This window comes from Chelonia mydas, chromosome 15 (assembly GCF_015237465.2).
Source record: "Chelonia mydas isolate rCheMyd1 chromosome 15, rCheMyd1.pri.v2, whole genome shotgun sequence".
Classification (NCBI taxonomy): Eukaryota; Metazoa; Chordata; order Testudines; family Cheloniidae; genus Chelonia; species Chelonia mydas.
This window is the reverse complement of record NC_057856.1, coordinates 12787435-12814516: the sequence shown is the minus strand read 5'-3', so window position 1 is coordinate 12814516 and position 27082 is coordinate 12787435. Positions and strand designations below refer to the sequence as shown.

At 43.9% G+C, this 27082-nt stretch overlaps 3 protein-coding genes across 27 annotated transcripts in view; 1 reads left to right on the top strand and 2 right to left on the bottom strand.

The window, feature by feature from the left end:
- MED15 (mediator complex subunit 15) overlaps positions 1-1881 on the top strand; it is a 41922-nt gene extending 40041 nt beyond the window's left edge. For 7 of the 11 annotated variants that reach the window (XM_037878393.2, XM_037878396.2, XM_043529420.1 and 4 more), the window contains 2 exons: positions 80-178; positions 284-1881. In XM_037878393.2, coding sequence (XP_037734321.1) covers positions 80-178; positions 284-420 — 236 coding nt within the window. In that variant the 3' untranslated portion in view covers positions 421-1881. The remainder of the gene's footprint in view (positions 1-79; positions 179-283) is intronic. The other 4 variants (XM_043529419.1, XM_043529416.1, XR_006286013.1 and 1 more) reach the window with 3 other exon arrangements.
- Positions 1882-2790: 909 nt separating this feature from the next.
- CCDC74B (coiled-coil domain containing 74B) lies at positions 2791-17441 on the bottom strand. Of its 7 annotated transcripts, XM_043529427.1 has the most exons (10): positions 16785-16874; positions 16386-16427; positions 15737-16015; positions 13803-13847; positions 8841-8897; positions 8083-8233; positions 7293-7503; positions 7079-7161; positions 5355-5408; positions 2793-3357 (listed from the first exon to the last, which is right to left on the bottom strand). In XM_043529427.1, exons 2-10 carry the CDS (start codon positions 16390-16392, stop codon positions 3219-3221), a joined length of 1026 nt encoding a protein of 341 aa, XP_043385362.1. In that variant the 5' UTR covers positions 16393-16427; positions 16785-16874; the 3' UTR covers positions 2793-3218. The 7 variants fall into 7 exon arrangements, with proteins under 7 accessions (XP_043385365.1, XP_043385364.1, XP_043385366.1 ...); XM_043529428.1 differs by lacking the exon at positions 16785-16874 and adding an exon at positions 17343-17441 and having other exon boundaries at positions 2794-3357; positions 15737-16427; XM_037878403.2 differs by lacking the exon at positions 16785-16874 and adding an exon at positions 16978-17180 and having other exon boundaries at positions 2794-3357; positions 15737-16427.
- Positions 17442-19071: 1630 nt separating this feature from the next.
- Positions 19072-27082, bottom strand: part of SMPD4 (sphingomyelin phosphodiesterase 4) — an 81713-nt gene continuing 73702 nt past the window's right edge. For 8 of the 9 annotated variants that reach the window (XM_037878318.2, XM_037878319.2, XM_007063750.4 and 5 more), the window contains 6 exons: positions 26024-26187; positions 24946-25151; positions 24042-24275; positions 22280-22411; positions 21990-22118; positions 19921-21217 (listed from right to left, as the gene is read on the bottom strand). In XM_037878318.2, the coding sequence (XP_037734246.1) occupies positions 20891-21217; positions 21990-22118; positions 22280-22411; positions 24042-24275; positions 24946-25151; positions 26024-26187 (1192 nt within the window). In that variant the 3' untranslated portion in view covers positions 19921-20890. Of the gene's footprint in view, positions 19164-19920; positions 21218-21989; positions 22119-22279; positions 22412-24041; positions 24276-24945; positions 25152-26023; positions 26188-27082 lie in introns of those variants that run through there. The other variant, XR_005222332.2, reaches the window with a different exon arrangement.

Sequence of the window (27082 nt, the reverse complement as noted above, 5' to 3'; positions counted from 1 at the left end):
GGGAAAACACCACACAAAACTTACTTTGATGTCCTGATGGAAAATATCTTTTGTTAAAATAAATGTGTTTGAATTCTAGATGACAAGAACCTTCCAAATGTCCCACCACTACAGCTCAGTGTTCCAGCTGACTATCCAGATCAGAGCCCTCTGTGGATAGACAACTCTCGACAATATGGTATGGGGACAATAGGATGGCATCACTTTAAAAAGTGAGGGATCAATTCGTGATATCCAGTTGTGCAACTGTGTTTATCTGGGCTGTCTCCTTTTTCTTTTCCAGCAGCCAATCCCTTCTTGCAGTCAGTGTATCAGTACATGACATCAAAATTGCTGCAGCTTCCAGACAAGCATTCAGTCACAGCACTCTTAAACACCTGGGCACAAAGTATCCGTCAAGCCTGCCTCTCTGCTGCATAACTTCCTCCCCTTGTGAAATCATGAAGCAAAGAAGTTGGGTCTCGACAGCTGGCCTCTCCCATGGCCACTGGAAGAATCACAGGCATTTTGGGAGGGAACTTCAGAAGAAAAAGCCTTATACTGTTTTGTTTCTAGGTGCCAGGTTCAATAGGGAACCTGGTGTTAGATTTAGATTTCATGCTTTTATCTTCTGCCTTTGTGGACTTTGCCAGCATTTTCACATATACAGAACATGTATATATGGTTCTTGAGACTGATGTATTAGGAGGGGCTTTTATTGTCTTCTTAGAGAAGAAATTATTTGTAGACTTCCATCAGGGAGTCTGAATGGTATAGAAGGGAGAGGGGAGAATGTCCTAATTTGCTTCAGACTTTGCCTGATGCCAGTATTCCTCACACTCTGTATGTTGTGTGACTTGATATTGCCCCAAGAATAAATTAGCTGCAGCTAGAATGTGCTCACAAACTTCCCTATGGTTGCAGGAGTCTGGTAATTTAATTTGGAGAAATCGGGGCCTTTTTAGGGCATCCCTAATGCGTCAGATTAATCTGAATAATTATGTTTAAGAGGAAAACCAACCATAGGAAAATTTTTATAGCTTATTTTAAACACTACTTTGTATAAACGGTTTTTGGTTAGCACGGACCATGCATTTCTCACTCTTAGAAAGTCGGATGATCTGAAGGAGGGGTATTCAGTGTGCATGCTAACTGATTTCCCTGTGAGCTCCAAGTGTGTGTGCAGGGAAAATCAATTGATTGAATCATAGCAGCACTGTAAATGAATCCAGCAGGCTGCAGCTACTTATCTGCATTTATATTTACCAGGGGAATTGTATCTTACCTGGCATTTCTCTTGGGTGCTGGCTTCTTTGGGGAGTGATGCAACTCATGGGAAGTGTTTGCATATCCCACTTGCATCTGTTTGTTTAAGAAAACTGAACACAGCTCAGGTCTAAGACTGACAATTGACCTTGCGTGCCTCGGGCACCGAGGGACACCCACCTGTAAAAGTATTACTGGTCATCTAAATTAGGATCAGAAGACTGATATCAGCTGCTGTGTTGTGAGGCAATGCAAATGAAGCCACTTGCCATAAGTAACTGGTTCCATACACAATGTGATTACATTTCAATCTGCCCTATCTTTGTAGTTCATTCACTCTTAATTCCTGGGTGTAAGGGAATTTCAGTGTCTCAAGTATTTCCATCACACCCTGCTCCATCCCCCAGTATTGTGCAACAGTCCCTGACAAGTAGCTGGACTCTTACAGTGGTGTCAAGAAATTGCTGTGACCTCTGTAAATCTGTGTGGTGTCATCGGTTTTAGGATGTTTTAAAATGTGGGTACTTAGTAAGCACTGATTGAGGCAGCCGAGTGGTATCAATATTTTGTACATGAACTAATGCATTATCTGTTTGTTTTATCGTAATAAATTTATTATTATTCCTGTGTTTGAAACTAACCTACTATCATTCCAATGTTAGTCCTTGGGCAACAGCTCTGCAGTGACCAAAGGCAGGTGCTTACTTCATATGTCCTATCAGGAGCCGAAATCTCTGCACCCAGAAGTGAGGGAGGAAAAATCACATATGGCACTACATTAGTTGTCCTGTGCTGCAGAATAGCAGCCACGTTCATCATCAGCTCGAGGAGAGGTTCAAAAGATTGCTAAGGGAAATGTTATATAGAGGTGAAAGTTTTTTAATTTAGATCTAACCCAGATCATTACTAACTTAATACCATTAGATGGGTGTCCAGGTGCTTTTGTAAAATGAGCTAGTGGACAGATGTTCATATCATAAAAGCCAACATCTCAGTTTGTTTCCCTGTTGCGCAGTCAGGTGAGAAGACAAGAATTGAACACACACACGCACCCCACCCCACCCCCTACCTTTTTAGATATTTTTAAGGAGCCTATCACTGTGGTGTTGACAATCGTAGGTCTGCTCCCTTGGGGATAAGGTTGTGATGCAGATCAGGAGCCCGGTATAGGGAATCTTGCATACTTGCTGCACGTACAACATTCGTTTTCAGAGCAGTCAACCCACTATGTTGCCGTGAGTTGAATGGAAACTAGCCCATAGCAAAGATGAAACAATGGAATGTTATAGATTCTGAGTAAAGAGTGTGCAGCCTAGAACAGAGTAATATCTGAGCCCCCCATAGTTTCAGCTGCCCTTCTGCTGCTGATCAGTGGGGCCTATACCCGCATCCAAAAAAAAATTCGGATACGACTACTGTAAATTCAGCTCCGTTCCCATCTAGCAGCTGTGCAGGGCTGTGAAATCTTGTCCTGCCAGGTAACATGATGTAGTATGTGGCTTCCAGCCTTTCCACTGATGGATTAGCAGTGATCTAGTGTTATCTGTAAAACTGTGCAGCCCATACCTGCATAAAAATAAATGTATGCTGCTTTTAAATAATCTCTGCCGGACTAGAGAAGTTTGTGGGACACTGCATTGACCTGCTTAAAAGTGATAAGCATCCAATTTCCTAAACAGTAATCTCTTACAGGCTTTCATCATTAAGTTAACTCATCAAATATACATCCTGAAGAAATAAGGGAAACCACTGAAGGAATGAGGCAAAGCTGCAACAATAGATGCATAAACTCTTTGTTCCTGAATAGAAGACACGGTGATTTCATAATTAGTTTTTACTTGAAGTGGGGAGATAATAGCAAACCAATGTATGCTGAACCTACAATGTAAACTCAAACATATACTGGGAGTGCTGTAGCTACTGGAACACTTTTAAGGAGAAGAGATCTGGAATGCAGTTGCTGAACAACCAGACTAAAGCACAGTCCGACGAAGACGGCTTCTTTGAATAGCTTGAGTTCTCTTCTGTCTCTCGGCAAAACTGTTTCCCAGCGTTTGCTTCAGTGCTGGCAGAACTGCCCTTTCAGCAGCTGGCAGTGGAGTTATAATCAAACTGGAGATAAGAGTTGGAGAGAGAGGAATGATTGGCAGTGTGATGATCTTAAATCACTTTCTCTTTACCAAGGTCTACCGGATTAGGGTCACCTTCCACATTAGTCACCCCAGTGATTCTACATGATGGATGGACTAACCTCTGCAGTGCTCTGTCCCACTGATTTAAATTTCTGTAGTAAGAACTCTCCCTAGCCTTCAGAGTGCTTAACAAATTATTTTTCTAGTAAAGTGAGGAAAAGAGATGACTTTCAGTACAGTTTCATGGGATGGAAGTGTGTGTGGGGCCCTTCTGCTAGTGAGTACCCCCGTCACCATTAGGAGGCATAGCAGCTTTTTTGATAAGTCCCTCAGATAGATATTTCCCCATCTGTAAAATGAAGGTACTGATACTGACCTTTGTAAAATGCTTTGAGATCAACAGATGAAAAGCGCTATTATTTTAAGTGTGAATGGCTCGTTACCTGTCCAAGTCCAGGATTCTGTTACACTGAGTGCATGAAGCTGGGCTTCTTGCTTTGCTTTTACTAGCTGACATCACATGTTATAGGAGAGACTAGTCCTGTTTTCGGGGGCTAATAAGCAGCTAAAGGAGGGACCTGATTTTTTTTTCAGTACAAAAAACCAAACTTCCCTGTTTCATGAAAGAAGTGAGATCCTACAGTTTAACTTGCAGAAAAATCTGAATAAACACTTCACTTCAACTTTTAAAGAAACATAGCTGTATCTGTCACCTGTGTTTTGTAAATAGTGTTTGTGTTGTGTTTGCAGCATCTGCATGAAAAGATGTATTAAGGGGGAGAGTTTAGAATCTTTATTCCTCCTATTAGCTCATAGGTGGGGAACTTTGTTAATTGGCTCTTATCTTGACAGCATTTTGGCATGGAGGAATGGAGAAAGCTCATCCACAGGATGAGTCCTGGGCTGAGCTTTTGTCGTCTTAAAAGGGCTTGTATGACTTATTGTATACTTGTTTGTGTACTTTGAAGATGGCAATAATCATAGTCTAACCCAATGATTTGTCTTTTCTTGTTCAAAAGACTGGGTAAGATCAGAGTATTGCTTTCCTATTTCCCTTTTATGCAGTCCTCACAAAATAGAGTACTGCTTTTAAATCCTATTGCAATCTAAAATTCAAATTGCTGTGTGACTGATTCCTCGGTGGCAATGGAAAAGTTACATGTGTGTAATCTCATTATGGGTAGAACTTGGCCTTGCATTCAGATCTTAGCAAATAATTCTGAGGTGGATGCCAGAAAATCTTAATCCATTCTTCCTTCAGCACTGCAGAGCCACCATAGCTAATGGCAGTAAAATGTTATTAGCAGACTTGACTCTGAAAATATAAAAGGAAGGTCTGAGTAAAGATGATGACTGGCTATTTTTCACAGTGGAACCACACTTTAATGTCCTGCCTCCTTGAGAGAGGTTTTTGTTGCCTCTGACTTAGCATACATATAGGATGTAGCTGAGCTCTGTGATCCTTGGAGAAAAGAGAGTGTCCTAAGGGACTACATCAGCATCAGATGTTTGACAGAGAAGCCACAGGAGGCCATACAGTCCCTATTACCTGAGTCCTGTGTGTAGAACTCTGTGAAAAAGAGGCTGGTAGGGTGAACATGCAAAAGCAACCCTCAAAGAATTAGTGATTAAAACACTTTGTGCAGCTTCCTCTGTGGCTATAGTAGGACACTGAAAATAAGCTAGATAGTCAGATTTCAGATGAGATCACTGCAGCTATCTGCTGAGCAGGGCATATGGATTGATCTTTAGACAATCATGACCTTAAGTGGGGAGAGGCTTGTGGCTGATGATAAAGTTGAAGGTGAGATGGGGAGAGGGGGGAAACCAGTAATAGGCTTGTTTTTAACTTCATGATTAATACTTAATTGCTAAAGGTATCACATGCTTGACTCAACAGCTGATTACATTACAGATGTAACTAGCATGGCTTTTTCATGAAGTGTCTTAATCTCTAAAGAAAGTAGAAGTACTTACCATTTCTTAGATGTACCTTTTAGCATTTTGGGTAATCGTGAAACTTCTTGATTCCTAAATCAAAAAATATTTGCAGATATGATACCTTGGCTACTTCACTCTGTAGCATAGTAGCAGAGCATTGATTGATTGTGCTGGCCCTGTGTAACCTGGATTTGAAAACAACGTAATAAACCTTGCTGCATGTGAATGTTGAACCTAGAGAACAGGAGAAGCTGCACCACCACAGAATCTGGACAGGGCAGTCGTACAGAATGATCTAGCTTATGTGATAAGCTGGGCCCATTCAATCAAAATGCATCTTAACACAGCCAAGTGCATAGTTATACATCTAGGAACAAAGAATGTAAGCCATACCTATGGGGATTGTATCCTAGAAAGCAATTACTCTGAAAAGGAGTTAGAGGTCATACAATTCAACATGGGGTCCCAGTGCAATGCTGTGGAAGATGGCTACAGTGCAATCTTTGGATGTATAAATGGGATTAGATGGCATTGATGAGACATACTGGCATAGTATGTATAGTTCTGGTGTCCGTGAAGTAGGAGAGAGTGCAGGAAGGAGCCAGTGTATAAATACCTTCACACAGAAAAAATACCAGATACTAAAGGACTCTTTAATTTAGCAGAGAAAGGCATAACAAAAACCAAGGGCTGGAATCTGAAGTCAGATAAATTTTGTTACAGTGAGGATGATTAACCATTGGAACCAACTACCAAGGGAAGTGGTAGATTCTCCATATGTTGATGCCTTTCTGGAAGACATGTTTTAGTCAAACAAGTTACTGGATTCAATATGGGGGTAATATGGTGAAGTTTAATGGCTTCTGGTATTCAGATCAGGCTAGATGATCTTTTGGTACCTTCTGCACCCCTTGTTAGCTGGCTGCTCCAAATGCTACTCCAACAGACCTACTACCCTTCTAGAGTTTTAACTGGAGAACTGTTGTGGCAATAATACGGGGGATGGGTAAAAGGTAAGGGAAATCTGTGTAACCCATGATTTTTTGTTGTTGCCCTTGTAATCTCTTGTCTAGACAGCAACAGTTCTTGCCCTGAAGAGCTTACAATGTATTTATATACACCTACTACAATACAGCCCTAAACACAAAGGGGGTCTGTAAACAGTACCACAATATAAATAAAATTATATTACTTAAAATAAACATAAGCCTTCAAACCATGGATCCCTCTGAATCTTTCAGAAATGCCCATATGTCTGACTTTCAGTTGGATTGAGTAGAGTCTGTTAACCAGGTGTCTCAACTCCTCGTAGGCTGATATCTTAAATGATTGTAAGTGCTCTGAAAGAACAAACTGACAACCTCGTCTACCTGCACCCTAAGTTTATGGACACTTATCTCCTGTTAGGTTAGTGCTGTTAACAACTGTGTGCAGTAGTCTTGTTATAATACAGGATTTTGCCGCTTGTGTGTAGAGGTATATTAAGGCAGATATCATTTAAATCCTCTCAATTCACATTAACAGATCGCATTCTGGAAAGTTTGAGAGGGGTAGAGGTGGCTCAAAGATAAATCACAAGGGAAAGTTAAGGAAGGAAGGAAGCCCTACAAAGTCAAAGCTCACTAATGACCTCTATCTAGGCACCTTGCATATGGCCTCTATTCTGCAAATTCACTCAAGTAGAAAGGGAACTAGCGAACTCAGCTACAATCTGTCTAATACCCGAGCCTTGAACCATTACTCAGAACAGCTTAGCTTACCCAATCTGGCTGGCTAGCAGATAGTCTTCAGGAATCCTTTTGTTCTTGTGGATGTCCTCCAGATATGATTTCAAATACATCAGCTGAAGGACAGAGAGGAGAAAATAACCTTTCTGCTTGCCTCTGAAAATCTATTTCCTATTTCGTCACCACAAACTTACTGTATCTTAAAAGCTGTGAATAAAGTAGACTGAGCTGGGGTCAACAGCCTCACCTCTTGTGCCTGCATGTGGTTGATGTTCCATAGCTGGTGAATGACAATCTCACACTCTTCCAGTGTAGGTGGTTTCCGGATGTGGGAGGGGAGAACATTTACCAAGAAAGGGTTGGAGGAGGCTGGTGGTACCTGAGCATGCCCAGATCTAATCTGGCTTGGCAGTGAAAGTACTGGAGATGTAATTTTATCAGAGACTTCTCTGTCCTCTCTAGATCACAATTAAGGAATAAAAGAATCACAAGGGAAATGGATTAAATGTCTAAATATTTATTGCATTTACCTTGCCAAAACATTTGTCAAACATTGATTAAGACTCTCAAGAGCGTGATGGTACAGGTAGGTATTCTACTTATTTCACAAGTGGGAAATGAAGGAAACATGGCAGGTCCAGGAGTCTTAACTCTACAAGATCACATCCTTCTCTGTAGCTAAACTACTTTCTGTGTCCTCTGTCTAGAATGGTGCATGGCAGTACACTTTATGCCTGAGTTTTTCCTTTGAATTAATTAGCACTTCTGTCTATGCCCACTACAATACACAATGACAATTGAAAACTGTATCCCCAAAGAGCTTCCTAAGTACCCCTGCTAGAATCAGTTGTTCACTGTAATTTATTCTTAACCCTCATAAATTTGTATTTTACATTACTTATATTTCTAAGATATGCGAGGTGCATGTGCACCATCACTGGGATCCACATGGTCAAAGACTCAAAAAAGAACACACACAACCCAGAAACCTCAAATGAGCTGCCTACAATTGCTGTATTCGGATAGCTTGCTCATACCTAGAAAAAACCTCCTCTTGTGGCTTCTCCACCTTTGGACAGGGAGGCTCTGGTTCCCCTTGTACCACGCTGATCACCTGTTCTTCTGTATTCAGTTTTTGCTTTTTGGGCTGGTCCATCTGCTGCCTGTTTGTCAGTGAATACCTAGAAACTGCAACAGCAGCAGCTGTTAGACAAAATATGAAGGGGAGAGGGAAGGGGGATGGGTGTGCACGCATCACAGGCCAGGCCAGGCCAGGCCAGAGACCTAACAGCTTGCAGATACAAGTTTTAAGTACCCTTATCTCCACAGTAGTTCAAGGTATTCCATGCTCTTAGGCTTTATTTTGTGAGCTATTGAACAGCTTCAGTGTAGTTTAGCTTATTTTAATCCTTTAACACAGTGTCAAGAAATCCTACTTTACTATGTTAGCACTAACAGCCATAAATTAGAAGCAGCCCAAACGTAGGCTTTGCTCTCCCAATTTCTTAGCAACTCAGTCATAATGTAAAAGGGATTATAAATGTGTGTGCAAGCACACATGATCCAAATAAGTGGAAAACAGTTATACTAGGACTCCTGATCATCATCAAGAGCCATAAGAAGAGAGATTTGAAACAAATCTGATAGGTATTCAGACTTTTACATTGTTGCCTGTTTCTATATCTAGGCCTAAATATTTTCATTTAATAATAATTTATCTTCCCCTCCTCTAATATATGCAGTTACTAGTCCTGCTACCCCGAAAGTTAAATCTTGCAGTTTTAAGCTATCTTACCTGCTGAACCTTGCCTTGAAAGCGACTTGTCAAACAAGGTGGGAGTTAAATTATCACCTGCAAAGAAGAATAAGTGATGAATTCGGCATTATGATCATAGAACTGACCAGCGAAGAGGCTATATTATCCTCAGTTTAGAATAGGAAACACAGGTAAACTATTTATTTAAAGTCTGCAGAGCCAAGGCTCTCTACATGCAGGATTGCTGAGAGCAACCTGCAATGTAACTGTTTCCCATAGCACCAGAACAGCTGCTTGGTTTAACCAGTGGGAGTGTTTTCTGCACTCAATATGGAACACAGTGTGATCACAAAGACCTGGATAAAATCACTGAAGATTGATCTATAAAAGGGAGGGATGCTCAGGGGCAAGGTTAAGCAACTAGGAACACTGACGACTGACTGCTGCTTATTGGTGGAGTTTGTCCACCCGTGGTCACAGTAGTTGACTATTGCAAGGTACTCCTGTATACTCAGGTAGTAGTGGTGGCTCATTCAGTTCTCTGCAGTTAACTTAGAGGCTGCAGCCTTTCTTTACTAAAACTGATCTCACTATGATCAGCCATGTTTTTTGTCCCCTCTCATCTGGACAACTTCCATCTACTACTTTGGCATACCTTGGAAGCTTCGGCTAAGGCAGAATGTGAGATATCCTATCTGCTTACGTATGAATCAGCAGAAGCATATTAACGTGCTGTGAAATACACCAGTCCCCATCTGCTTCTGAATGAAGTTCAACATGCTTTAATCTATAAAGGTTCCGGACAATGATTTTCTAGTCATAGGTCCAGCATTTAAAGTCCTCCAGCTGAATGTTGAAGGGTTGTCTTCTGCCAAGCAGGAACTTATTGGTGTTCTGGCAAAGGAAGTTCTAGCTGACATTATTTGTTTACAAGAAAATCTCATCATGCTGAATGAAGCACATTGGTTTAAGATAATTGGTTTCAATGTTGTCACCATCTTCATGCAAAACATGGTCGAGCCACATACAACCACAGTGATATATCAGATGTTGTCCATGTTGAATATTCACCTTTTCGTGACACAATTAAAGTTGGTGGGTTTCAAATCACGAATGTATAAGCCACTGGGTGAAACATGGACTCCACATGTTCTCCCAAGGCTTAAGCATGCAGCCGCGTATGTTGGCGACTTTACTAGTCATCACAGCAAGTGGGGTTATGCGACTGCAGACCCAAATGGTGAACAACTGTTGGAGTGGGCAACAAATAATGATCTTGCATTGGTCCATGACCCTAAGCAGTATGGTACCTTCCATTCAACATGCTGGAATAGGAACTACTGCCCAGATCTGTGCTGGGTCATATCGTTTGCCAAGCACGCATTAGCCAGCGGCATGTACTGTACTTAATGATTTTCCACATAGCCAACGCTGTCCTCCTTTGATTCAGATGGGAACGCGTCCTCCATCTGCCAACTATAAGGAGTGTACCAAAGCCTAGATGGAACTTCTGGAAGGCACATTGGGGCTCTTTTACAGAGTACTTAGAATGGATCGTCATAACCATCCCATTAACCATCTCCAAGGAAGATGCAAACCGTTGTTTCTGTTGTCCTTTTTAAAGCTGCAAGTGCAACAATTCCACGTGGCTTCCAACCAGTGTACATTCCATGTTTGAATGAGGACTGTGCAGACTTGCTGATGCAGTTTGAGCAGTCAGGTGATCCGGAGATTGCAGACCATCTTACAGAATCATTGGATGCCGCTCACTGGACTCAAAGAGAGGAAGCAACAGTGGTGCTTGACTTTATGTGGTCAAGCCGGAAGAGCTGGAGTTTAATTCATTAACTAGGTGCGGCTCAAATGCCCATGTACACAAAGCAGGCCAGCAGTTACTCCAAATCAGATTGCCAGTCATCTGTTGAAGGTTGCCAAAGCTCCTGGTGACAGAATTGTCAAATGCCAGGTACATGACAAATGGCAACATTTCCTAAGAAGTAATCCTGCCGATAGTAGGATGGAGCCATTCGCTAGTCTGGAATTGGATAAAGTGCTGAACCATTTAAAAACCGGTTCAGCTCCTGCATATGATAGATCGCACCTGAATTCATGAAAACATCTGGGTCCTCACGCTCAGGAATGGCTTGTTCAGTTTTTCAACAGACTTCTGCAGGAATCCAGATTGCCTAGAATCCGGTGCCAAGTGAAGATCATTGTCTTGCTGAAACCTGGGAAAGATCCACATTTGCCTTCAAGCCGCAGACCAATTTCACTTCTGAGCATCTGTTTTAAGGTGCTTGAGTGTCTGATTTCACAAAGAAGGCATAAGTGGAAGGCATGCTGGGACCAGAGCAGGCTGTTTTTTGCTGTGGTACTAGTACATGTGATCAAGTAATCGAAAATGGCTTCCAACATCAGCTGAAGACTGTTCAGTTTTTCTTGAACTGACCACGGCATACGATACGGTTTGCACATTGGCCTTTTGGTGAAATTGTCCAGAACTATGCCAAGTTGGTTTGTATGTGCAATGGCTTTTTTTTTGAGAAATCACCATTTCCATGTGCATATTGGTGATAGAACAAGTACTTGGATGCACCAGAAGAATTGGCTCCCGCAAGGATCAGTATTATCTCCTACATTATTCAACTTATATTCGAATGACCTACCATATACCGGCTCTTGTAAGTTTGTTTATGCAGACAACATATGTCTCGGCACTCGGTCACACTCCTTTGACATACTTGAAAGTGTTTTGAATGCAAATATGGCGGCTGTGGCACCTGATACCAAGTAGAAGTAAGACTGTGTTAAGTTTCTTCCACTTACATCATGCACAAGCAGGCAGACAGCTGAATATAGTTCTCAGTGGCCAGCAAATGAAGCATGATTCACACCCGATTTATCTAGGTGTCATGTTGGATAGAACTCTCATATATCAAGATCATCTTGCAAAGACAACGACTAAGGTCAAAATGCGCATCAACCTGCTCGGAAAATTGGCCGGAACAACATGAGGTGCCCAGGCCCAAACATTATGCACATCAGCCTTGGTACTCAGTTACTTAGCGGCGGAGTACTTCACTCCAGTTCGGGCTCACTTGTCTCACACAAGGATGATCAACATACAACTTAATTCTACTATGCATATTATTTCAGGCACACTTAAATTTTCTCCTCTACCATGATTACCTGTTCTCTGCAATATTGCTCCACCCACTTTTCACAGAGAGGAAAGTGTAGCAAATCTCATGATGAAATTGTGTGATATACCATATCTACCATTAACTAAAGACTTGTTTAATCCACCACATGGTCATCTGCCCTCATCGCGCCCGCTGTGGGTACGGTTACCGGGTGAAGGATTATGGTAGAGGACGTGGGGTAAGTTTCATAATCCACAGAGAAAGTGACAAATAATTATCTTGTCTCAGACCCCAAGCAACGTCAAGTCCGGGTTTGATTTACCACGAAGGCAATGGAGCCTTCTCAACCAGTTTCGTACCAGACATGGAATTTGTGTTGCAGCAGAATTTCCTATGGCATTTTAGAGAGAGTCCACTCTGTCAGTGTGGGCAGCCACAAACCATGACAGACGTTGCTGAGGACTGCAAAATGACTCAACTTCCTGGAGGTCTTTGTGCCTTGAACATTGTTGATAAGAATGCTGTGGCTTGGCTTGACCAGATTGCATACACCAAATAAATAATAATCTATAAAGTGCAACATGCGTTGGGACCCAGCTATTTCCACAAGTGCTTCTTTCATTCTACAAACCACCACAGTAACTGAGGTAAACTAAAGCACGTTCGTTGACATCCTAGATATGCAGTGTTGAGGACGTGTGGTAGGGTATTTTTATGGGCAGGGTTCCTAACTGCAGAACTTGCTTCCTCTAGCAATCTGCCAGAGTGAGTATTAACCTTCAGAGCATAGCGCAAGTGCATAGTGTATTTTAGGTTGAACATTTGATTATGCATCATCTCTGGTGAGGCTTTTCTTATGATAGGTTGTGGAGATACAGATCCCTTCAGTTGTCTGGCATGATGGATGCATAAAAGTAATAAATATTTAACTCTCCACAGGGATCTGAACTTCGCCCTTGCATATCAATAAAGTTAATGGACTGCATATAGATTTGCAGTGAAAGATTCAGTATTGCCAACCTCCAAACATTCTAAAGTTGTAAGTCAAGCCCTAACACATCATGAGACTTTGCAAAATAATAAATTGGGGCTTCTTTTTATTTCTCTTGTGGTTTTTGAGCCTGTAGGGACCCTGTTTACAAGCTGTTCTCTAGAGCTATCAAGCTTTGGCTTCTGGAATGGTAAGGATACATGATAATGTTGGTTTCATTAAAAAATGTTCTAACCTTGATAGCTCTAGAGAACAGCTTGTAAACAGGATCCCTACAGGCTCAAAAACCACAAGAGAAATAAAAAGAAGCCCCAATTTATTATTTTGCAAAGTCTCATTATGAGATACATTCAATGAAGTATCTAATACAGAGGGGTCCTTAGGGCCTTAACTGTAGAATAATGTGAATGGAGGAGCATTGTAGTGCAGGCAAGTACTGTCTAAGGTTCTCATGGCATCACCAATATGCTTCCTCGTTGACCTAACCCACTCAGATTGTAACCTGTGAATCATGCCAACCTATGTGTTGGCTTAGGCAGACAACTCGCATCTCAATCAGAATAATGAAACTCAGGCCACACTTATCTATTCCATTTTCCCCTACAAACCCTTGAAAACTGAATTCTGACATAAAAGCAGCAAGATTGTGTTCATTGTACACAGTCTTCAGTCGCCAGAGAGCTAGAACATTTCTGCATTGCAGAGGGGAGGCGACACTTCCAAGATTCTCTCTCAGGACTGGGAAATGGACAAAGCACCAAGGCAAAATGTTTATTAATAATAAAATTAATAAGGGGAGACAAAGGGACTTCTAGGGGATAAGACACTAGATCATCCTACTTCTAGAACAGTAAAAGCATAGCCTACCTTTTAGCTGCAGCGATTGATTCATTATGAGTTTATAATGAAGCTCTGTAATCAAATGAGAACACAATTTTTAGTTTGAGCTCTCTCCATACCCCCTTAACTTCCCTTTTCCCATTGTAGAATAAAGCTAAGCTTGCTCCTAGAGAATGTCACTCACATCAGCTTTCAACATTTCTGATTTTAATGAAAAAAATTTCAGTCTAATGTACAATAAACATATGGGCTCAAAGGGTGAGGGAGTAACCGTAATGTGAAACCTAAGAGTGGATATTATTTAAATAATATTGGGAAGGGGGTAGAGATTGGAAGTAGAGTTACAGAAGACAAATTTTTTCAGTAGTTTTAAGACAAGTATGCACACAGAAGTATAGCATAACTCAGGTCACACTCAATGAAACCAGTTTGTGTATTCTGCACTATGAACAAGGGTTTATAAGTAGCCCAAACATCTAGCTCAGGAGTGGGGCAAACTTTTTGGCCTGAGGGCCACATCTGAGTATAGAAATTGTACGGAAGGCCATGAATGCTCATGAAATTGGGGTTGGGGTATGGGCTCTGGGGTGGGGCCAGAAATGGGTTCAGGAGGGGGCTCCGGGCTGGGGGGGATGCAGGCTCTGGCTGAGGATGCAGGGCTTGGGGTGTAGGAGGGTGCTCCGGGCTGGGGGGGACGTGGGCTCTGGCTGGGGATGCAGGGCAGGCGGTTGGGTCGCAGGGGAGGGGGATGGCACAGGGGTGCAGGCTCTGGGTGGCGCTTACCTCAAGCAGCTCCCGGAAGCAGCAACATATCCTCCTCCTGCTCCTACGCGGAGGCGCAGCCAGACAGCTCTGCAGCACACTGTCACAGCCGTACACACCGTCCCCACAGCTCCCATTGGCTGGGAACCACAGCCAATGGGAGCTGCAGGGGTGGCACTTGGGCCAGTGTGCAGAGCAGAGCCCCCTGGCTGGCCCTATGCGTAGGAGCCAAAGGGGGCACATGCTGCTGCTTCCAGGAGCCACCGGAGCAGGGCAAGCCCCAGATGCCACTCCCCAGCGGGAGCTCGAGGGCCAGATTAAAACAGCTGGTGGGCTGGATGTGGCCTGTGGGCTGTAGTTTGCCTACCCCGATCTAGCTACTTTAAGCTCTAAAGAATTTACTGATGTTACCATGAATGTAAAGTATTTTTTTTGTTGTCCAGGTACAAGCTTTGAACTGTTTTGTCAATTTGCTCATGGTTGGATTTCTTGTAAACCAGCTGTGCTCAAAATTAACCAGTCTGTCATACTGACACTTTTTGCCTACATCTCTTATTGACAATATACCCCAACCCTGATCTGGAGAAACAATCAACAAGACAGGGGGCACATTCTCTCTACAAAGATTCAGTCAATAGCTTCTCTCAAGGATGACAAGAATGCTAATTTAAATGGTATTTTTGTAATGTGAACTCTTGTCCAGCAGAAACTAAACTTGAGATCACACCAGCTGATTTCAGATGTACTACTATATATCCATCCCCTGGTAAACTGAAGTGGTGGCCTACTAGGTGTGAAAGACTAATTTCATTACCTTTCCCCAAGTTATCCAGTCCCCTATGCCTTTTCAGGCTTTGGAGTCCGTAACTGACCAGATTTGTCTTTGAGCTTTTGTTAGCCTCACAGTCAAAATCATTAGAATTCCCTTCTTATATCCCCTGTTATAGTCTAAGTGTTGGGAAATATTTTCTAACAGTTTCAAAACAAAACTCTTGTGAAAAACACAAGGAATGGTAGGCCTAAGCAAGTGGCATCAGGGACCTCTTTAAAGAGATGACATGGAAGAAGAAATTAATTCTCAACTTAGCATGTTGAGGAAAAAGATATCAAAGATTTCTCGACTTGCAGTGACAACTCTCCAATCTCTCATCTAGTGCCTCTAGAATCTACACAAAGTTGTATATGGAAAGTCACCTCACCTTTGTTTTCCCTTTTGAGATATTCAATTTCCTCATGAAGCTTCGTTAGGGTCTCAGCATGCTGCTGTTGCAGGAACTTCAGGCTTCTCTCCAAGTCCATGACTAGTTTGTGTGAGTCTTTGTTCCAGACTTCAACAGACTGGGACTGAGAGAGAGGCTGAGGCCCCTGGTTATTCTGGATGCCAAGTTGAAGATGGCTTGATTTATCCAGTCCTACTCTTGACCACTGTGGTAGGTTCCCCAGCGGAGGCAAACTGGTATTGTACATCCCCAAAGGTCCTGATACAAAAGTTGTTTTCAGACTAGGGTTATGTGGGCAGCCTACAGCTTCTCAGTAAAGTAGCTCAGGAAATGCCACTGAAGTTGAACAAGGGTCAGTGACCATGTTTAATGTGCTTCAGTCTCTATGACGTCAGGCCCTGTATGTACCTTGTACCCCTGGCATGCAAATGCGCCTTTACTATGACCCTGGCATCATGGGTTTGGGGGGTGTCTCCTCAGGACTTGGCTCTGACACTGGGGCTTGTGTTCACTGTCTCTGATGGAGGGAGTGGACTATGGCTCTGTGTGCCTCTGCTCTGCGTAACTTGCCCTCACAGGGGAATGGGGATGGGGCAGGTATCACTACCCAAAGCCTCCTCACAGTCACCAGCCATTTCTGCACATGACCCTCAAATTTACAGCTGCCAACCTAGAATGTGGGGGTGGGGGAAGAGAACAAGAATGTGAGCTTAATCAGCACGGAGCCAGCAGGCTGGAACTTGCCCCCCCCTCTTCACACCCCACACACCCAGCTCAGCCCCCTCCTCTCTCAGCCCACCACATACACATCCTGGGCTCAGCCACCCCCACATATATACACCCTTGGGCCCAGCCACCCCTCCCCCCACATATACACCCTTGGGCCCAGCCACCCCCCGACCTCTCCCCCCACGCTAAGGCTCAGACACCCCCCGACCTCAGCCAGCCCCGCACCCGTAGCCCCAGTTTCGAACCCACCAGCTCCTCCCCCAAAGCCCGCTGGTAGACGTAGCCTTCCCCCCCCCACCCTCTCCACGCGGCCTGGGCTCCTCTTTCCGCTCCGCTCTCCTCAGGCCCGGCGCCTGCTGTCAACGTTCCCATGGAGACAGGAGCACACCACAACGCCGGACCGGGCGCCGCCCCTCTCAGAATGGTCTCGTCCGAGGGGTGCGGGTGGAGGGGCGCTCCCCCTGCCCCCGCGGCAGGGTGGTATCACCCACCTGGGACAAGGCCGGCGCTGGGCTCGTGCTGCCTAGCCCAGGCGCGGCCCGTTGCGGGAGGGGATGTGCAGGGGAGTCCGCTGGGCTCGGGTCCCGTTCCGAGACGTTTAGACAGACAGAGCCTCTTAGCTGACAATCGGGGCCTGGGGCTTGCAGAGAAGGGAGGCCAGGGGCTGCTAGCAGGAGCCCTGCGTTAGCAGAGGGAGACCCATCCTCAGCCCCTGGCACTGCCACACCCCCCCCCCCCCCGCAGCTGATGCTCCATAACACATATAACATCCTGTAGGCATAGACTCAAAGGCCCCAGGGGACCAGCAAGAACATCTCGTCTGACCTCCTGCACGCTGCAAGCCACAGAACCTCACCCATCATCCATTCCTGTAGCAGTCCCATCACCTCTGGCTGAGTTACTGAAGTCCTCAAATCTTGATTTAATGACTTCAAGTTACAGAGACTCTCATTCAAACCAGCATGTGACCCACGCTCCACCCTGCAAAGGAAGGTAAAAAAAAAAAAAGCCCAGGCTCTCTGCCAATCTGACTTGGGGGGAAATTCCTTCCCAACCTCAAGCATGATGATCATTTGGAATCTGATGATATGGGCGAGAGCCACCAGCCAGACACCTGGGAAATAATTTTCTGTAGTAACTCAGAGCGTCCCCCATCTATGGCCATAGGAGATATCTGCTAATAGCAGTTGCAGATGGCCTTGTGCTATTAGAGGCAATCTCCTTTATAAATTTATCAAGCTCAGTCTTAAAACAAGTTAGTTCTAGGACTGTCTTCCAACTGTGGGGGGGGGGGGGGGGGAGAGGACGGACTGACTGGGACTTCACTCCTCTGATGGTTAGAAACCAGTCTTCACTATTGTCTGCCCATTGCATCTCTGCTAGCTGCCCTGCCCTCCCTGGCTAAGAATGGCAGTATTTGAGAGCATAGGGACCAATGCTGCCTTGACAGGGAAAAGGACCAGACTTCCCAAAGGCTTTTCCGCATCAGCTTATGGTGCTAGAAAGTTTACATTTCTTATTCATAGAATATCAGGGTTGGAAGGGACCTCAGGAGGTCATCTAGTCCAACCCCCTGCTCAAAGCAGGACCAATCCCCAATTAAATCATCCCAGCCAGGGCTTTGTCAAGCCTGACCTTAAAAACTTCTAAGGAAGGAGATTCTACCACCTCCCTAGGTAACGCATTCCAGTGTTTCACCATCCTTCTAGTGAAAAAGTTTTTCCTAATATCCAACCTAAACCTCCCCCACTGCAACTTGAGACCATTACTCCTTGTCCTGTCCTCTTCTACCACTGAGAATAGTCTAGAACCATCCTCTCTGGAACCACCTCTTAGGTAGTTGAAAGCAGCTATCAAATCCCCCCTCATTCTTCTCTTCTGCAGACTAAACAATCCCAGTTCCCTCAGCCTCTCCTCATAAGTCATGTGTTCCAGACCCCTAATCATTTTTGTTGCCCTTCGCTGGACTCTCTCCAATTTATCCACATCCTTCTTGTGGTGTGGGGCCCAAAACTGGACACAGTACTCCAGATGAGGCCTCACCAATGTCGAATAGAGGGGAACGATCACGTCCCTCGATCTGCTCGCTATGCCCCTACTTATACATCCCAAAATGCCATTGGCCTTCTTGGCAACAAGGGCACACTGCTGACTCATATCCAGCTTCTCGTCCACTGTCACCCCTAGGTCCTTTTCCGCAGAACTGCTGCCTAGCCATTCGGTCCCTAGTCTGTAGTTGTGCATTGGGTTCTTCCGTCCTAAGTGCAGGACCCTGCACTTATCCTTATTGAACCTCATCAGATTTCTTTTGGCCCAATTCTCCAATTTGTCTAGGTCCCTCTGTATCCTATCCCTGCCCTCCAGCATATCTACCACTCCTCCCAGTTTAGTATCATCCGCAAATTTGCTGAGAGTGCAATCCACACCATCCTCCAGATCATTTATGAAGATATTGAACAAAACCGGCCCCAGGACCAACCCCTGGGGCACTCCCTTGACACCGGCTGCCAACTAGACATGGAGCCATTGATCACTACCCGTTGAGCCCGACAATCTAGCCAACTTTCTACCCACCTTATAGTGCAGGGATTCAGCTTTGTGGCCAGAACTCATGGTTTGTGGCTACTATTGCCTTTGTCAGACTGAAAACCCCCTCCCCAGCAACATGATATAAAACCTGTAGAAAGCAGCTCAAAATGGCCAATTCCCAAATTATTCTGCTTTTGCCCTACAGCTTCACCTCTTCCGTACCACTTTTAAAGATGTGTTGGTGAATTTCATGCTCAGCAGTAAAAGCGCAGTGCTTGCTACACAAAGCTATCTGCACCAGTACTGTGTTAGTCCAAGTCACCTGGTGCAGAAGCCAGCAATCAAGTGACAATGTGATTTGAATGTGACAATGGACAAGTGTTATTTATACAGGCTCGTAGGTGGGCAAAATCCTTTACATATAAAATGAAAAGTGACAAATCTCTGCCCAGAGGATATTATGTGGTACCTTACATCTCACTGCTGCAAGGTGTATTTAATCCTTTATCCCACAAGTGCCACAACGGCACCTGACAGCAGTGTATTTCATGGGAGAGCGGATTAAACTAACTGATTCCTTAAACATATTTTCTGTTTAAACAAAGAAGCTCAATTTACTTTGGTTTAGTTGGTGACTTTTTTCTAAAGTAGTTTGTTGCTGGGAAGGTAGCACATTTGTTAAAAAATGAAACGTGAGCGATTTTGAACCCAGGGCTACAAATTAGAGGCCTGAACATACTTCCTTTATGCCATCTACCAGAACAAATTGCAGTACTAGAAAGAAACTGACAAAATCTTACTAAAAATAAATGCATAATACAGTACTCACTATTTCACTTACACACACTGCAACACAGTCCTGCTCAAAAAGAAGGTTTAACACAAAACACACTAGGAGACTTTGCTTTAAAAATAAATCAAGCAAGCACTTTAATTTACATACACGGTTTCAAAAGAAGAAACTTGTACCACAAAGAGAAATTTGATTGAACAAGATGAGTGAAAGGTTCACTGGATTTGGTAAACATAAGTTGGAAATGCAGTTATCAGGAAACATGGAAAGTTCCTCATTTTGAAAAGACAGGGACCAGTGAAGACAACAAGTATTGGTTCAGAAAAGGGAATGCAGAGTTAGTCCCTGTGCTAGGCTATGGGATTTCAGCTGCCAGCTCCTCTACCTTTCCTGGTACTTTGAAATACTTATAATGCAATTTTTTGCAAATCAAAGCAATCATATGTATCTGGCAACAAGATGCAACTCTCCTCTCCTGTTTCTGAGCCAAACCATTATTACCAATTTCCTCCAGTTTTCTGGTAATTTAAGCCAAAACTTGTTTATGCTAATCATGTCATTTTTGTCCTACTGATTTTTTGGGATTCAGCTTTGTGGCCAGAACTCATGGTTTGTGGCTACTATTGCCTTTGTCAGACTGAAAACCCCCTCCCCAGCAACATGATATAAAACCTGCAGAAAGCAGCTCAAAATGGCCAATTCCCAAATTAAGTGGAAAAGGTAAAAAGCTGCAATATGGATAGATTGCCAAATCTAGAGCTGTTTTTATGTGTAGTTTCCCATAGCTACTTTGGGCTGTTCATTTCAGCTCCACAACTATTGGAGGTTGTTCCCCAAACCACAAGCAGTGTCTCTCATCCCGCACTTTCAGTAAACTGTATAGAAAAGACAGTTTATCAAAAGAGAATTTACACAGATTACAGCGGTTTCTCCAACCACAAACCCATCCCTCTGGCTCAACTTTAATACAAAAAACACACTTAAAAGTTTTGAAGTGATCCTTTGCCGAAGACTTTTAATCACGAAGCACTGTACTTTTATCCTTAAAAAGTTTGTTTTACAATGTACACTGAAGGGAAAAATTAGTGTTGATGAGGTTTCCACCTTTCAGTGAAGAAAGTCATTACTACTGCATAAAGAAGATACCCAAGGAGAATAATGAATGTGCAGGCCAGTGGTCCAATGCAGAACCAAGATGCAATGAAGTACATCATGAACAAAGAAAGAAGAGTCCTGTAGCTAGCCAGAAATCTCAGACTGATCCTTGGTCGCCGAGAATGTCCGGATCTTTGTTTCAGTGCTGGGCTGTGCCTGCCCTTCTCTGCAAGGAATGGGTTGGTAAGATGATAGTGACACAAGCTGCCAATAAAGTCTTCCCTGGAGCAGAGAATCTCCATTTGATCAGCAAACTAAGGTATGAAAAACAAAGTCAGTAACAGAACAAGAAAAATGTAAATAAAAATTAAAATGTGGATTTTAAGTTCACACTGAAAAATTGTTGCTTTTATGTTTTGGTTTGTATTAAGGGACCAGAAAGGATATAGCAATTATAACTCAAAACTCATATGTCTTTCAAAAGTTAGAATTGTTCCGACACAAATTTACATCTGTACTGTAGTAATTCTGCTCATTTACTATTAGTGGTACAAAGCGCTAAACCAACAGAAGGAAATCTGGAACAACAGTGGTCATGCCATTCATACGTACTCAGAAGTATATACATATTATGTCAGGATATAAGTGGAGAAAGGACTAACCACCAGGTTGCAAGACAGAGCTTAAAGGAGTAAGAGGCTGGAGGAGGACAGAATAAAAGGGCTTGGTTGGATTAACCCTTTTCCGGCTTATTTTGACAACTAGGGAAACAGAGTGTTCTTTCATTATGCTAATATGATCCTGTGAAAGATATTCCTTCTACCTCATCTACCATGAACAATACATTTCAGTGTACTGTTTCTCATTTGGAGAAACTGTTGTGACATTTACAACTCTTAAGCAATAGGGAAAAAACATGATTCCAGGCTGGAAGAAGAGCCCTATGGAATATTTGCAAACTCATGCCGAAGTCCCGTTAATGGTGAGAGTACAAAGCAAGTGTGTAAGTTGTACATTGACACAGGTCAGAGGGAGAACAGGAATATGCAATTGGAAAAAAGAAAGAAGACTTCTCATTGCACTTACCCTTTGATTAATTGCTGAGGATAACTGGAACAACAGTCGCACTAGAGTGGCATTTTCATAACTTCTAATGGGCTGAAGATCAGTATCTCCCTGGTACTCGATCTCAAACCGCCGTAAGCCATTTATGATCTAGGAACAGGAAAGGAAATCACATACTTTATAGCTCAAATTTGAATTGCATTTGAACTGGTATCTCTCCTCCCATCCCTGACAAGCTAACTATTTCTTTTGCTGTAGAGGCATACACTCTGCTTTCTAGAAGTACTGGACTGGAAGCTTTTCTCTCTTACCTGATACCTGCCAAGAGGCGTAAGAATTAGTCCATCCTCACTCTCAATGCAGTCTGGAAGTTGCTTCTTTCCATTCTCATCCTGAGCTGCTCCACAATTCATCATCATTTGGGTCAGCTGGGCTTCATTCAACTAGTCAAAAAGCACAATTTCTTCATAATTATTCAGTTTTACCACTTTTTTCTGTTCCACCTATTTCCCCATTCACCAGCTCCTGTGCAGCCCCTGAGAACCACATAGCCAATGACTGACAACAGAACAGGTACTGAAAACAACCCATTTACCAGTCTACAACAGAACTTTAAAAAAAAACAAAAAAAAAGGCAACTAAATTCCTAATTGTTTTCAGAACGTGACAAGCCCTGGCAGACAGAAGTATTATTCACTCAGTACATCCTAGTCTTCCCATAGCTGTTGCTTAGCTCTGTCTTCTCCCAGCCATGTGCAAGCAAACTAGTGTAAAATCTCTTTGCTTCCTTTCAGCTTAATGAAAGAAGATACTAGAAGATGGCTGCTTCTATTAGCTTTATCACTTTTGCATTTCTACAGCATTTTACATTAGAAAATCTCAAAGTGCTTTAAAAACATTAAGCCATAAAATGCCCCTTGGTAAGTAGGAAAAATATGGGATTATTCTAAGTGGCTACTTATTGTTGGTACCTAGTTTAACATGGCTTGGAATCAGTGTTCCCTCTAATTTTTTATGTCCATGTGCAGAATGAATTTTGTTATGTGCACCACTGTGAAGGTGATGTGTCTCATATTGGTGCACATAACAAAATTCATGTGATGAAGGTGGGGCTGAAGGGTTCAGAGTGTGGGAGGGGGCTTGGGGCTGAGGTGTGTGTGTGTGTGGGAGGGCTTTGGGGTGGGGATGAGGGGTTTGGGGTGTGGAAGGGGTCTCAGGGCTAGGGCAGAGGGTTGGGGTGTAGGGGGATGAGGGCTCTGGCAAAGGGTGCAGGCTCTGGGGTGGGGCTGGGGATGAGGGGTTCAGGGTGTGGGAAGGGGTCAGGGTTGGATGCAGGGGGTGAGGGCTCTGGCTAGGGTTGAAGGCTCTGGGGTGGGACTGGGGATGAGGGGTTCAGGGTGTGGGGAGGGGTCAGGGCTGGGACTGAGGGTTGGGTGCAGGGGATGAGGGCTCTGGCTAGGGTTGAAGGCTCTGGGGTGGGGGTGGGGATGAGGGGTTTGGGGTACAGGCTGCCCCAGGGCTGCAGTGGGGAGAGAGGACTCCCCCCAGCCCTCTCTCACTGCAACAGCTTGGGGCCACGGGAGAGGTGCCTCTCCCCATCCACGGCAGCTCCGGCGGGGCTGGGCCGGGCCGATGGAAGGGCTCCTTTCCCCGGCAGCTCTGGTGGGCCTTGGCCAGGCAGGTCTGCACTGAGGGAGAGAGACCTCTCCCCGCCACAGCCCTGAACCCCTGCGCAGGGCTTAATACACAGCTGCGTAGCCATGTGGCTTAGAGGGACCTTAGCCTGGGATTGCTATTTTCAAGTACACAGCACCCGCAACTTTAGCAATAGTCAAGAGGTTTACAGGCACTCAGCACCCCTGGGGGAAAAAAAAAATCAATCCTAAAGTGTCTCAAGATGGGCACCAAAAATTGAGGTACTCAAACTGAGTGTCCACTTTTGAAAATTTTGGCCTACATGACTTGCCAGTGATCACACTGCAAGTAAGTGAGAAAGTTGGAAGTAGACTGCAGAAATCCTGACTCCCATTCATGCTACTTCCCAGTGACAGCACTTGGAAGGAAGTTACCTACCCGAAAGATCTGGCATAGGTACTCCTGGGCCTTCTCCAAATATTCATCTGTTTTCTTGATGCTGTCTTGCCCAATTTCATCTAGGTCATTGCCTGTATAGGAACCATTCATGTCAGAAGGGCTGAACCTAAACCAGGATAGGAAGGATTGACTAGCCATGGTCTCTGCAGAGTGGTCTGATATGGATTTTGCTGTTTGCTTGGCCTGGCCTATTAACTGGGCCAATCTTAATACCTGAAAAATAAAAGACAGGAGGATGACTAAATAAAGCAATAGAATAAAGGACACAAGTCAGTAGTAAGCACCAGCATGTGAATACAAGTCTGCCTGGTGACGTGTCAGTCAGAACAGAATCAGCACATTCACTCCCTTAGCTGACATGGACTTATGCTGGTAGTAGTAATGTGCTCCAGCTCCAATAGAGTAAAGGAAGTCACTGCAGCTGGGGCAATCAGAGTAATCCCTCAGTTTCCTTTGAGATGCATCTTCCTTCAGTTCACTAGCCTGCTGCTTAGGGAGAGACCCTCTCCCTTTGCTACACCGTTTTTAACTGGCTTGCTGCTGGGTATTGATTATTAACACTATGAATCAGAAATACACACTCAGTCACTGTTGAGAGATGAAACAAGTACATGCCCATAGCAGACTGCTCCAAAGCTGCAAACCCAGTCCACCCCACCCTTCAAGACTGGAAAGCAGTCTGAACATTTCTATTTTCGTACTTGTTATGGACCCTCCAAACAGATTCTATAACCATCACCAACTCCTGATTCACCCCCTACTTTTAAAGAGCTAAAATTTCTCCCCTCGTACATGATGGAGCAGATATTCAGTATGGAGACATACCCCTCACAACAGCAATAAAGGGGCTTACACAGAGCAAGTAAGCAAGGTCATTGCTTACCAAATTCCTGACTTCTGGACCAAACATCTGCTTGTACTGGGAGTCCTGTCCTTCCAAGCAGTAAACGTGACTCTTCACCTTAAATGAGGCATCTGTGATTGCTGGAGGCCATGATGACAAGAAGCTCCCACCAAGAGTGGGGGTCATGAAAATTCGGTGTTGACGGTGAGGGATAACAAGTTCTGGCTCCAGGAATAACTGCTCCCCTAGAATTTGGGATAAGATGATGTGGGGTGGAGAAGACTAGATTATACCTTCCTTCTGATTTGGGGATCTAGCAATAAAATTTTTTAATCACTCATTGTAACAAGGTTGTGAGGTTACTTGGGGGGAGGAGAGGGAGGGCAGGGCCCTAGTTATTACTTCAAGTTTTCCACTGAATCTTCACTCATACAGCAGAAAGAGCTTTCACAATTACAATGGTGCATCTAAATCTATATAGACATAGTACTTCTAGGCCATGATTGCTTGTTGGAAAGGATATTATGGTCCCCATACCTGCCCAGCTGAGCATGTTGCAGCACCTGAAATTTTTGTTGCTTGCCTAAACCCTCCTGTGCGCTGCTGGCCCCCGCCCACTGTACCCCAGTACACTCAACATGCAGCTTTCAGGACACTTTGAACTGATATCTAGAATTTGGAGTGCAAGTTCTTCCTGACTAGCCATCTTGCTGAAGTCTGAGTAAATATAAATTTCTATAGGGCATTACAAAGTTTTAATTCTGAGTTAATTAATAACCAAACACCACAAACAATAAGGAGGTTGTAAAACACAAGGAGTTTCTGTTTACTAAAAATACCCAGCATCGTGTTCTTTTTATGTTAGTTAGAACAAATAGGAATCAGTGAGACTGATGAATGGAAATTAGAAAAAAAAATAAGAAAAACACATATATATATATATATGAAACCAATACTGTAAATAGAAGCAAAGACATCAGGTCTCTGAACTTCAATGTCACATGAGGCAGACACCGAATCCTCCAATTCATATTTCTGCATGCTTCTGAGGCAAAAGAGTTGCTATGGGACAGACCAGGGCAGAAGACTGCAAGGAGGCAACATGGCATTCAGTTACCTTTCTGGATCATTTCAGCTAGGTTGGGCTGAGCAAAGACCTTGGCTACTCGGAACACCATCAGGGCATTTTTAGCGCTGACCAAATCGGTGCGGAGAGCTCGGTTCAGAAAGCCTACAAATAGCTTGGTGTACATCAGTAAGTTCTCTTGAATGAAGGGAGCCCTGTCAAAGTAACAGTGGATTTGTGAATACAGCTATTAAAATAAGGACTAAGTATATTCAGTCTTCTACCAAGTAAATAATCCCATAGAATATATTTTAGACCATCAACTGGAATGATCTCATCCTTTCCATCTCACACACAGATAAAAAAATGTTCCTCCTTACTCTAGCGTTTTTAGGTACCAGTAACAATCTATGACTTTGTGCTGGCAGATATCTAGTTGCATAGATGTGCGATGGGAGGACTTCAGAGGCAAGCTGAAGCCTGAAGCATGGTTTCTATCAAAAGCACTGACTTCACTGCCTCCTGCACAAGGATCCAGGGACCAGAGAAACTGATGCTGCCTCTTCCTGAAACCCACCCTCACTGCTGAAGGGATTGTGCCACTACAGGTCTTAGGGAAGGAGGAGGTGCCTCAAAACAGCTGGTAAAGTCAACACACAGTCTACTTGTGGAACTCATTGACAGGGGATGTTGTAAAGGCCAAAACTATAACGGGTAAAAGAAGAAGAACTAGATAAATTCATGGAGGATAATCTATAAGCCATGATGGTCAGGGATACAAAACCATGCTCTGGATGTCCCTAGCCACTGATTGCCAGAAGCTGGGAGTGGACGACAGGATCACTCAATGACTGCCTGTTCTGTTCATTCCCTCTGAAGCACCTGGCATTGGCCACTGTCAGAAGACAGGATACTGGGCTAGATGGACCACGGTCTGACCCAGCATGGCTGTTCTTATGACCCAGGATTTTGGACACAGCACAATGCAATGAGCAGTGTAGTTTGTAATGTTGGAGCCACCTGGGGGGGACTTGTCAATATAGCTTTAAGCCAAAGAAATATTTTTACCCATGGCAGGGTGACAGATATGCCATCTTTGTTCTTCCTCAG

Coding starts and splice junctions, on each gene's coding strand:
- CCDC74B (XM_043529427.1), bottom strand. Junction 13,848..15,736: donor TCTCAAAAGGGAAAACAAAG/GTGAGGTGACTT, acceptor ATTTGATTACAG/AGCTTCATTATAAACTCATA. Junction 3,358..5,354: donor AAAGGTACATCTAAGAAATG/GTAAGTACTTCT, acceptor TCTTATCTCCAG/TTTGATTATAACTCCACTGC.